The sequence below is a fragment of the Odocoileus virginianus genome, chromosome 10 (assembly GCF_023699985.2).
Source record: "Odocoileus virginianus isolate 20LAN1187 ecotype Illinois chromosome 10, Ovbor_1.2, whole genome shotgun sequence".
NCBI classification, from domain to species: Eukaryota; Metazoa; Chordata; class Mammalia; order Artiodactyla; family Cervidae; genus Odocoileus; species Odocoileus virginianus.
Genome location: NC_069683.1, coordinates 30,878,646 through 30,890,294, shown reverse-complemented (window position 1 = coordinate 30,890,294; position 11,649 = coordinate 30,878,646). Strand labels below are relative to the sequence as shown.

At 41.2% G+C, this 11,649-nt stretch overlaps 1 protein-coding gene across 1 annotated transcript; it reads left to right on the top strand.

The window, feature by feature from the left end:
- Positions 1 to 6,630: 6,630 nt before the first annotated feature.
- On the top strand, positions 6,631 to 7,635 carry LOC110124327 (olfactory receptor 52K1-like). Its single transcript, XM_020872845.2, has one exon. The coding sequence runs from the start codon at positions 6,631 to 6,633 to the stop codon at positions 7,633 to 7,635; it is 1,005 nt and encodes a 334-aa protein (XP_020728504.2).
- Positions 7,636 to 11,649: the final 4,014 nt, after the last annotated feature.

Genomic DNA, 11,649 nt, shown 5'->3' with positions numbered 1-11,649 from the left:
ACTGAGGGTACTCGTGTCAGGGAAGGAGGCGAACAATACACAAGATGAGCCCTGCAGGCTTCCGCTGTGTGTGGCTGTGAATTCATGATTCTCAACGTTTTTTTAGGTCACCTAGGCCCAGAAAGGGGATGGGAGGAGGGGCCCATCTGCCCAGGACTGGATAGTTAGAGGTCGCTGCCCCCAGGTACTGGGAGATTGGCAGTTCCCATCTTCCTTTTAAGTCCCTTGGATGCAAATAGTAAATCCCTTTCTTTATTTTTCTTTTCATTTACTTTTATTAGTTGGAGGCTAATTACTTAACAATATTGTAGTTGTTTTTGCCATACATTGACATGAATCAGCCATGGATTTACATGAGGTCCCCATCCTGATCCCCCCTCCCGCCTCCCTCTCCACCCAATCCCTCTAGGTCTTCCCAGTGCACCAGGCCCGAGCACTTGTCTCATGCATCCAACCTGGACTGGTGATCTGTTTCACACTTGATAATATACATGTTTCAATGCTGTTCTCTCAGATCATCCCACCTTCGCCTTCTCCCATAGAGTCCAAAATTCTGTTCTATACATCTGTGTCTCTTTTTCTGTCTTGCATACAGGGTTATCGTTACCATCTTTCTAAATTCCTTATATATGCGTTAGTATACTGTATTGGTATAATCTTCCCTTTCTGATGTCCTTCCTTTCTGAGGCTCTAATCCTCACCTTCTGCGTTTTGATGTTAATGAGGCTGTTGCCCAGCAGTAAGTGCAATCAGCAATGAGAATAGGAGCCTCTGTTATGAGATTCAGTCTATGTGGAACCATATCTCCAAAAGAGGGTATGTTCATGCATCCTGGTGTGTGTCACTGAGTATTTCAGTGAGTCTCTATATTTGTTTCCACACACACCCTAAAGGATGACAGTTCTTACTCCATAGAGTGATTTGAGATGAGCTACAATAGCTATGGAAATAGTGAAGAACCGGGCAGCCTGGTGTGCTGCAGTCCGTGGGTTCACAGAATCAGACATGACTGAGTGACTGAACAACATGAGCTACATGAGTGTGACTCAAAATATCACCAGTTTACAGATTCATTCTTTGGGTTAGGGTATTTAATCACCCTACTGAAATGCGAATCACCCTGTAGGAGTCTATGCTAATGAATTATAAATTCTTTGTGAAATGGGCAAATCACCAGAAGAATGTAATTTTCCAAGTTATTTAAGAGATTAAAAACCTGAGTAGATTGATTGCCATAAAAGAAATCAGAAAGAAAGAAAAGTGAAAGGAAGTCCAGGCAAGAATACTGGAGTGGGTTGCCATTTCCTTCTCCAGGAGTTCTTCCCAACCAGGGATCAAACCCAGGTCTCCCGCATTGCAGGTAGACACTTTACCCTCTGAGCCACCAGGGAAGCCCCTAAAGAAATCAGAACGTGTTACTAAATAACTATCATCCTAAAACGCCTGTGCCCAAATTGCTTTATTCGTGAGATTTCCGCCCCCCCAAACTCAAGGAATGAATAATTACTGTATTATAAAAACTATTCTAGAAATAGAATTTAAAAAGGAAACTGAATCAATTCATTATGAAGCCGGCATAACTGTGATACCAAAACCTCATAAAGAGATAAAGATATTTCAAAAAAAAAACACCAATAGGTCTATTCTAAATAAAATACTAGTAAATCAATTTCAGTAGTATTTAAAAATATAATCACTATGTATTTTATCTACTTGTCAACGGGTCAAACTTTAAAAGTATTGGCCCATTATTATTGATGCCAAAAAGGCATTTGAAAACATTAAATACGGACTGTCAATTTTTTTCATTATTAAAAACTAGAAGCAGGAAGATACCTTATTAACATGAAAATAATACCTATCTCAAACCAAAAAGCAACATCATATTTAACATAGAAACAGAAGCTTTAATAAAATTGAGGGAAAATAAATACACCTTTTCTTTTTTTTTTTTTTTTTTAATTTTTTTTTACTTTCTCTTTTTTTTTTTTTTTTTCTTCCATTTATTTTTATTTGTTGGAGGCTAATTACTTTACAACATTGCAGTGGTTTTTGTCATACATTGAAATGAATTAGCCATGGATTTACATGAGATACACCTTTTCTTATCTTTACTTTTTAACATTATTGTAGAAGTTCTGGTTTCTGAAATAAGATGTAAAACAGAAATGAAAGTCCAATTATTATTTTTTTAAAGAAAAAAATAATTCTCCCTTGTGTGTGTATGTCCAGTCACTCAATCGTGTCTTACTCTTTGTGACCCCATGGACTGTTGCCCACGAGGCTCCTCTGTCCAGGGGATTTCCCAGGCAATAATACTGGAGTGGGTTGCCATTTCTTCTCCAGCAGATCTTCCTGACCCAAAGAAGGAACCTGCATCTCTTGTGTTTCCTGAATTGGAAGGTGGATTCCTTACCACTAACACCACTTGGGAAGCCCAATTCTCCCTTAAAATACCCAATAAAATCGACTGAAATATTTTTAACCAATAAGGGGGTTTTTTAAGGAGCAGTATATAAGATAAATGGACAAAATCAGTAAATTTCTATATAAGATTGTTGCCAATTCAAAAAATACAATAGAAAAGTATTATATTCTCAATGATAACAAATTGCAAAATACCTAGGATTTTACCAATAAACTTAACAAGAAATATGGAAGACCCATTCATTATTCAACCAATACTTACTGCCTCCTAATGTCAGATTTTGTATTAGGTTCCTGGAATATATATAAATGTGATTGAAGTGGACAGAATTCCTGCCGTCACAGACCTATACAACTAACACTTAGAAAACTGCTGAGAGACATAAATCAAAACTTGAAGACTTAGATTACCATATTTGATACTAGATGGAAAGACTAAATATTGTCAATATTATCAGTCCTCTGCAGATTAATTCACAGGTTTAATGAAATTCCAATTTTTAAAATGCACAATGGGAGTATTTTTAGGGATTGGAAAAATGATTACGCACGTTGGGGGAATGAAACAAGAATAGCAAAAAAATTTAACAAAAGTACTTGTAGAGATAAGTTTTATTAGAAATTAAAATAAATGCTGAAGTTATAGTAATCAATATAATACAGTACTCTCTTCAGTCAGTTCAGTCAGTTCAGTCAGTTCAGTCGCTCAATTGTGTCTGACTCTTTGCAACCCCATAAATCGCAGCACGCCAGGCCTCCCTGTCCATCACCAACTCCCGGAGTTTGCTCAAACTCATGCCCATCGAGTCGGTGATGCCATCCAGCCATCTCATCCTCTGTCGTCCCCTTCTCCTCCTGCCCCCAACCCCTCCCAGCATCAAGGTCTTTTCCAAAGAGTCAACTCTTCGCATGAGGTGGCCAAAGTACTGGAGTTTCAGCTTCAGCATCAGTCCTTCCAATGAACACCCAGGACTGACCTCCTTTAGGATGGACTGGTTGGATGTCCTTGCAGTCCAAGGAACTCTCAAGAGTCTTTTCCAACACCATAGTTCAAAAGCATCAATTTTTCAGCACTCAGTTTTCTTCACAGTCCAACTCTCACATCCATATATGACCACTGGAAAAACCATAGCCTTGACCAGATGGACCTTTGTTGGCAAAGTAATGTCTCTGCTTTTTAATATGCTGTCTAGGTTGGTCATAACTTCCTTCCAAGGAGTAAGCATCTTTTAATTTCATGGCTGCAATCACCATCTGCAGTGATTTTGGAGCCCAAAACAATAAAGTCTGACACTGTTTCCACTGCCTCCCCATCTATTTCCCATGAGGTGATGAGACCAGATGCCATGATCTTAGTTTTCTGAATATAAAGCTTTAAGCCAACTTTTTCACTCTCCTCTTTCACTTTCATGAAGAGGCTCTTTAGTTCCTCTTCATTTTCTGCCATAAAGGTGGTATCATCTGCATATCTGAGGTTATTGATATTTCTCCCAGCAATCTTGATTCCAGCTTGTACTACATCCAGCCTAGCATTTCTCATGATGTACCCTACATATAAGTTAAATAAGCAGGGTGACAATATACAGCCTTGATGTACTCCTTTCCCTATTTGGAACCAGTCTGTTGTTCCATGTCCAGTTCTAACTGTTGCTTCCTGACCTGCATACAGGTTTCTCAAGAGGCAGGTCAGGTGGTCTGGTATTCCCATCTCTTTCAGAATTTTCCGCAGTTATCGTGATCCACACAGTCGGAGGCTTTGGCGTAGTCAATAAAGCAGAAATAGATGTTTATCTGGAACTCTCTTGCTTTTTCAATGATCCAGTGGATATTGGCAATTTGATCTCTGGTTCCTCTGCCTTTTCTAAAACCAGCTTGAACATTTGGAAGTTCTCGGTTCATGTATTGCTGAAGCCTGGCTTGGAGAATTTTGAGCATTACTTTACTAGCGTGTGAAATGAGTGCAATTGTGCAGCAGTTTGAGCATTCTTTGGGATTGCCTTTCTTAGTACCCTCTTACAACTTAGTAATAAAAGACAACTCAATTAAAAATGGGCAAAGAATTTGAATAGACACTTCTTAAAAAAAATACATATGGCCAATATGCACATGAAAAGATGCTCGACACTATAACCCTCAGAAAAACACAAATCAGGGATTTTCCTTGGTCCAGGGATTACGACTCTGCTTTAAAAGCAAGAGGTGCTGCCTGGATCCCTGGTCAGGCAACTAAGGTCTCACATGCTGCACCACAAAGCCAGAACAAAAGTAAAAGAAAAACACGAATCAAAACCACTGGGATAGCTAGAATAATAAAGACAGGTAATAAGTATTAGCAAGGATATGGATAAAATGGAACACTCATCCATTGTTGGTATGAATTTAAAATGGTGCAGTTGCCTTGGAAAACAATCTGGTAGTTCCTCAATTATGGTGGTTCCACAATTCCACTCCTAGGTATTTCCAAGAGAAATGAAAACATGTTTACACAAAAGCTTGTACATGAGTGTTCAGAGAGCTTTATTCATATTACCCCAAATGTGGAAACAGCCCAAATGTCTATCAGCTGATAAGTGAATTGATAAAAAGTGATATAGCCATACTATGGAATATTATTCAGTCATTAAAAAAGAATGGCATACTGATACATGTTATAGCATGGATGAACCTTAAAAACATTATGCTAAGTGAGAAAAAACAGCCATAAAAGAGCATATATTGTATGATTCCATTAATATCAATTGTTCAAAGTAGGCACATTCACTGACTCAAAAAGTAGATTAGTGATTGGTTACATAGGGCTGAAGGGGTTGGGGAAAAAGAGGGATACCAGGTTTCTATTTGGGGTGATGACAATGTTGATTGTGGTAACGGTCGCACAACTTTGTGAATTTACTAAAAACCATTTAATTGTACATGTCAGTGTGTGTATGTGAATTATATCTCAATAGAGCTTTATTTTTTAAATAGCATGGTACACTTTTAAAAATTAATAAATAAATTTTAAAAATATAAAATAGCACGGCATTGGCACAAGAACAAACAGAATATCACTACCTATAAAACAACCACTTCACATGTAAGAACTTAATCCGGGATAAAGATTGTAATACAAAGCAGTGTAGGAAATGAAACAAGAACAATTATTTAGCTACCTGAGAGAAAAATATCAACTTAGATCATGACTTAATGTCACATAGCAAAGTGAATTTCATGTATATCAAAACTTAATAAAAAAAATAAGCCATGCTTTAAATAAGAACAAAATATAGTATACTATTTTTTTGATCTTTGAATGAGGCTCATTCTAATAAACCAAGAAGAGAACTCACAAAAAGGTGTTGATAGATTTAATTTTATAAATTTAAAACTCTTAGTCTTAATATCATGAATAAGATAAAAATACTAACAAGGGACTTCCCTGGTGATCCAGTGGCTAAGATTCTACACTCCCAATGCAGTGGTCCCAAGTTCAATCCCTGGTCAGGGAACTAAATCCCACATGCCACAACTAAAGACACCATGTGCAGCAACTAAGACCCAGCACAACCTAAATAAATAAACAAATAAATATTTTTAAAACAATACTAACAAGATTTGGAAAATCTGTTTCAATGGATAAAAGGGGAAACAATGGCTTTAATATTTAAACTGCTAACAGAAACAATCCCTAGTAGTACATGGGCAAAAGATAGAAGTAGAAAATTCACATGTGGGAACTAAATCCCACATGCCACAACTAAAAGACAACATGCAAGTTAAAATGAGGCAGTATTTTTCAGCCATCAAAGCATCAAATATTTTTTTTTTACTCAAGGCAATTTAGTACTAGCACCAGTGACAAGACAGACAATTTTCTTGGAAATCAGCTTGCAGCTTCATAAATGTTCATATTATATGATACAATAATTCTACATCTAATATCTACCCTGAATAATTTATTTGAAATGCAAAGATTTATCCACAGATGCATATCTCATTAAATAATGAGCTTTAGTCTGTCATTTTTTTCTCTAGGGATATTGGAGATTTATGAAGTTCAAAGCCTAGGAAAGCTGGGGCAAGCCCTAGTGGGTACAGAAACCAGGGATATTGGAGATTTATGAAGTTCAAAGCCTAGGAAAGCTGGGGCAAGCCCTAGTAGGTGCAGAAACCAGGCCTCCTACTCCTTTTTTCTCCCCAGAGCCATCCCATTCCCCAGGGAAGATGTCATCATGGACCAACAGCAGCTCTAACCTGTCCTATACCAGCTTCATCCTGCTGGGCTTCCCGGGGCTGAAGGAGTCCCGAGCCCTCCTGGTGCTGCCCTTCCTCAGCATCTACCTGGTGATCGTCTCTGTCAACGCCCTGGTCATCCACACGGTGGTGGCCCAGAGAAGCCTGCACCAGCCCATGTACCTGCTCATAGCTCTGCTCCTGGCTGTCAACATCTGTGCCGCCACCACCGTGGTGCCTGCCATGCTGCTCAGCTTCTCCTCCCGATTCAGCCGCATCTCCCTGGCTCGCTGTCTAGTCCAGATGTTCTGCATCTACTTCCTCATTGTCTTTGATTGCAACATCCTCCTGGTCATGGCCCTGGACCGCTATGTCGCCATCTGCTACCCTCTCCGCTACTCAGAGATAGTGACAGGCCAGTTGCTGGCTGGCTTGCTGGGGGCGGCAGCTGCCAGGAGCACTTGCATCGTTGCTCCAGTGGTGGGGCTGGCCTCCAGGGTTCATTTCTGCCGCTCAGACGTGATCCATCACTTTGCCTGTGAGCACATGGCCCTAATGAAGCTCTCCTGTGGGAATATCTCCCTAAACAAGACTGTGGGTCTCACTGTCCGCATCTTCAACAGAGTCCTGGACATGCTGCTGCTAGGAGCCTCCTACTCCCGCATTATCCATGCTGCCTTTCGAATTTCATCAGGCAGAGCACGTTCCAAGGCCCTGAACACCTGTGGCTCCCACCTGCTGGTCATCTTCACCATCTACTCGTCCACCATGTCCTCGTCCATTGTCTACCGCGTGGCCCGCACTGCCTCCCAGGATGTGCACAACCTGCTCAGCGCCTTCTACCTGCTGCTTCCATGTCTGGTTAATCCCATCATCTATGGGGCCAGGACCAAGGAAATCAGGCAGCACCTGGCAACTCTCTTCCAACAGGCACAACACCAGGTCTCCAGTGAGAAGCTCCAGCCCCCGCCCTCACATAGGGAGCTTCCTGCCTGACTCTCCATGGCTTGTAGGCCCTACTAATCAACTCTCACTATCACGTAGGTAAATGTGCAAGTGATCCATCCCTGCTGTATGTTGGCTTTGGCTGTCTACAGTCATCTTTGAGAATCTACTAGGCATATTCTGAAAACTGGCTATTCATCCAGAGTTCCACAGTAACCAACTTCAAAACAAGCTTCTATCACTGGTTTCTCAATTTTCCCCCCTTCTTAATGCATGTAATTTTCATTCATTCATTCATTCATTCATTCACCAGACATCTAGTATACATGTCACATTAGCTACACACTTGAAAAGAAAGAAAAAAATTGGTTTCTCCCCACAGAGAGGTCCCAATCTAGCAAGCTGTAAAGGCATGTAATGGTCAATAATAGCTTTAAGAACAAAATTCTGTGGAAACATATAGTAAGGGCAATCACTGACATGGAACACTTCACAGAGAAGGTGAATCTGGCTTGTGTTTGAAGGATAAGGTAAGGTGTTTGCTGGAGACGAAGGAGATGGAAAGAAAAAAGGCATGCTAGGCCGGAGAAACAGCATGGTGAGCCACAGAGGCACGCATAGAGATCAGAAAGTTCACAGCAGCCCCCACAGAGGGAGCACGGGGGTCTGGTGGGAAGTGAGGGTAGTAGAGGCCAGATGATAAAAGGCCTTATCTGTCATGATAAGAAGTTTGAGTTTTTAACTCCAGGCAGCTACTGAAGACTCTGAAGCAGAGAAGTGGCAAAACCACACTTGTGATTCACAGTGGTCACTCTGCAGTCACAGTAGAGTGTGGATTAGAGGGAAACAAGCCTGGAGGCTGTGACACTAGAGACAATGGTAGCCTGGACCTGAGTAGAGACACGGGGATGAAGAGAGGTAGGGAGAGGGAAGAGATTTCTAAAGGTTGAATTTGTGTGTAGGAATCAGGGAGGAAGGAGGAAAACAAGGACAGAATGGCCTCACCAAAGCCAACAGACTCATGACTGTTTTAAGAAGGTTGGAGTGGTTGGCAGGTTTTAGTCCTCTAATGGGTCAAGGAGAATGAGGACTTGACTAAGTAATATGCTGGAAGTTGATGAGTACTTTAACAAGGGCAATTCCCTTCCTCGGGTCCTGGGGATACTATGATGAGCACAGTGTGGTTCTTGCCCTCATGGACTTTACCTTTTAGAGGAGGCATAGGCATTAGTCAATTGATGTTAATGCCTCGGAATGCAGACTGAAATGAACTGCCATGATTCTGAGTGCATCAAGACAGAAGTTTATGGGGGGGAATAGACAGCAGTTAGGTGGAAGGTAAGGTGGTCAAGAGGATGTGGGTAAACTTTGCAGAGGAGAAAAAAAAATTTGACACTGGGAGAGGAAAAGACCTGGGTTTGATTCTTGGCTTAGCCACTTACAGGTTGGGAGGACCGTGGGACAATCTTGGAGTTCTCTCTGAATTTGTTTCCTTGTCTGCAAAAGGGAGATAATAATATTACCTGCCTCATAAGGAGAGGAGAACTAGTTGAGAGAAAATTAAAGGATGATCCATTAAAGGAGGAACATATGGGAACAAGAGCAAAGCAGAAATGTTGGGTCTTGAGAAAAGGAACCCTCTTCTTTGGATGCAGAGAGAAGGAGTGAAGATGTGTACAGAAGTGCACAGCTGTGATGTTTCTCTAGAGACACTTAGCAGTCTGGGAACAGCTTTCACCCAGCTGTCAGCAGGGTACACGAGGACAGGAGTACTGGAGAGAGGGCCATTGAGCTCCCTGCCATCCAACGTGTGACGGGCAGGGGAGACAGGAGGATTCTGAACAAGGGAAGAAAGATGACAGGCCAAGAGGTCATCATGAGATATAAAAGTAGAGACTGTTATGTTATGGGAAAGGAATAAGACAGTTTGAAAGAGAGCTACTAAAATAAACTTCAGAGGTGGTGCATTTATGGTTGATGATCTAGGGTATGATCACGTATTTGCAGCCTGGACTGTATAGAGAATATGTCACTGATGTTGAAGAAGGCAAACAACCCTTAAACAAAGATGCTGGATAGATCATTTTCATGAATGATCCATACCACAGTACAGGAGAATGGCCAGGGTTGAGGAGGAAAGTTAGCCTGAGCCAATGTCCTCTGTGAAAATGAGGAAAGGATCTTGAAGTTATGGATAATAATGATAAAGAAGGAAGGGGATGCAAAATTAGGAAAACAATCATTTTAAGCAACATTAGGGAACTACTTTTTTTTAAATTATGTCAAGATATGGCTACCCATATCATCAGCCTTGGAAAAACTGAGCACTTCAGGGCAGGAGACAGTTGTTTCCCAGCACATAGCAAGAGGCCACTGACAGAAACTGATGCCCTCCAAAAAAGGCCAGTGAAAGACAGGCTGGGAAGATGAAAGCCCCCAGGTAGCAAGAGTGAAAGGAGGCCTAACCTGCTCTCATCTTTGCCAGCCCAACCTATATCCCAAGTTTTCCACCAGTTCTATTTCAGAGTAACAACGCATCATGAGTATAGCAGCCATAAGGGTGTGGGGAACGGCATATTTCTTGCTTTTTCTTAGGAAGAACTTGGAGTGGCAAACACATGATAAGAATAGGTAAGCGTGTTGATGTGTTCACAGTGTCCTTGGAAACAGGAGAGTACAGCAGCACAGAAGTCATCCTTCCCAAGCTTGAGTGTGCAAAGAAAGAAGCATAAAGAGGGCAGCACCCGGGTTGGTAGGGGAGCTGTGGTCTTTTGAAACAGATGAAGGAACCGAGCTCTTCATCCTGCAGGAGGAAATAGCCTCACCCTCAGGGTACTCTTGGTCAAGGATATACTAGCTACTAGCATATCTCTGCCAGAAACATTTAAGCTTGCAAAGAAGCCAAGTAAATGTTTCTTGATTAAATTCAGTGACCTATCATAGCCCTAGGGGAAATATAAGGGAGGCAGAGGGTCACAATTCTCTCTGGTCAAAGGAGGCTACTCCTTTCTGGGTCAGATACTGTTCTGTTCCATGACTGTCCAAACCTTCCAGATATGATCTCAAAATATGACAGAACATGTCCTAATCCTCTCCATCGAGTCCCTCCAGGCCTTGCCTACATGTTCACTGCTAGCACCTCAAGACATTGTTCAACATGGCAAAGAGCAAGGGTGTTAGAGTCCATGAGATGTCAGTTTGAAACCTAGCTATGCCTGAAGGTTGAGCTGCTTGGTTGGCATGATGAACAAAGAACAAAAGCAGACATACAGAAGAAAATATTAGCACAGAAAGCCCTCTCTGAGCCTTGCTTGTGGCTTCACTGTTCTAAAGGCGAGAGGAAGTTTTCACAGAATTAGAAGACACATATCAAAGCAATCACCTGGCATTTTATCTCTCTCTCAGTTCCATCTTTACGGTATCAAATTGCCTAACATCTTCCTGTGTGTTAGTCACTCAGTCAAGTCCAACTCCTTGTGACCTCATGGACTATAGCCCGCCAGGCTCCTCTGTCCATGGAATTCTCCAGGCAAGAATGCATTGGAGGACTGATACTGAAGCTGAAGTTCCAATACTTTGGCCACCTGATGTGAAGAAACAACTTATTGGAAAAGACCTTGATACTGGGAAAGATTGAGAGCAGGAGGAGAAGAGGGAGACAGAGGATGAGATGGTTGAATGACATCACTGACTCAATGGATATGAGTTTGAGCAAACCTCCAGGAGGTAGTGAAGGAGAGGGAAGCCTGGCGTGCTTCAATCTATCAGGTCGCAAAGAGTCAGACACAACTTAGCAACTGTCCATGGTATTTCCCAGGCAAGAATACTAGAGCAGGTTGCCATTTCCTACATTACACTTTATTATTTATCAGAAATATTAAAGAAAGGTGCATCTAAATGTTAAAATCCAAACCGTTAAGTTCTATAAGATAAAGAAATATATCATCGCAACATTGGAGTAATGGAAGTCTTTCTAAGTAAAATACAAGTACTAACTTTTTATAAAAGAAAGAAAAAAGTGATACAAATTTGACTACATAAAGGAAAGAAGTGATAAATTTGACT

Coding starts and splice junctions, on each gene's coding strand:
- LOC110124327 (XM_020872845.2), top strand. CDS start 6,631: ATGTCATCATGGACCAACAGCAGCTCTAACCTGTCCTATACCAGCTTC.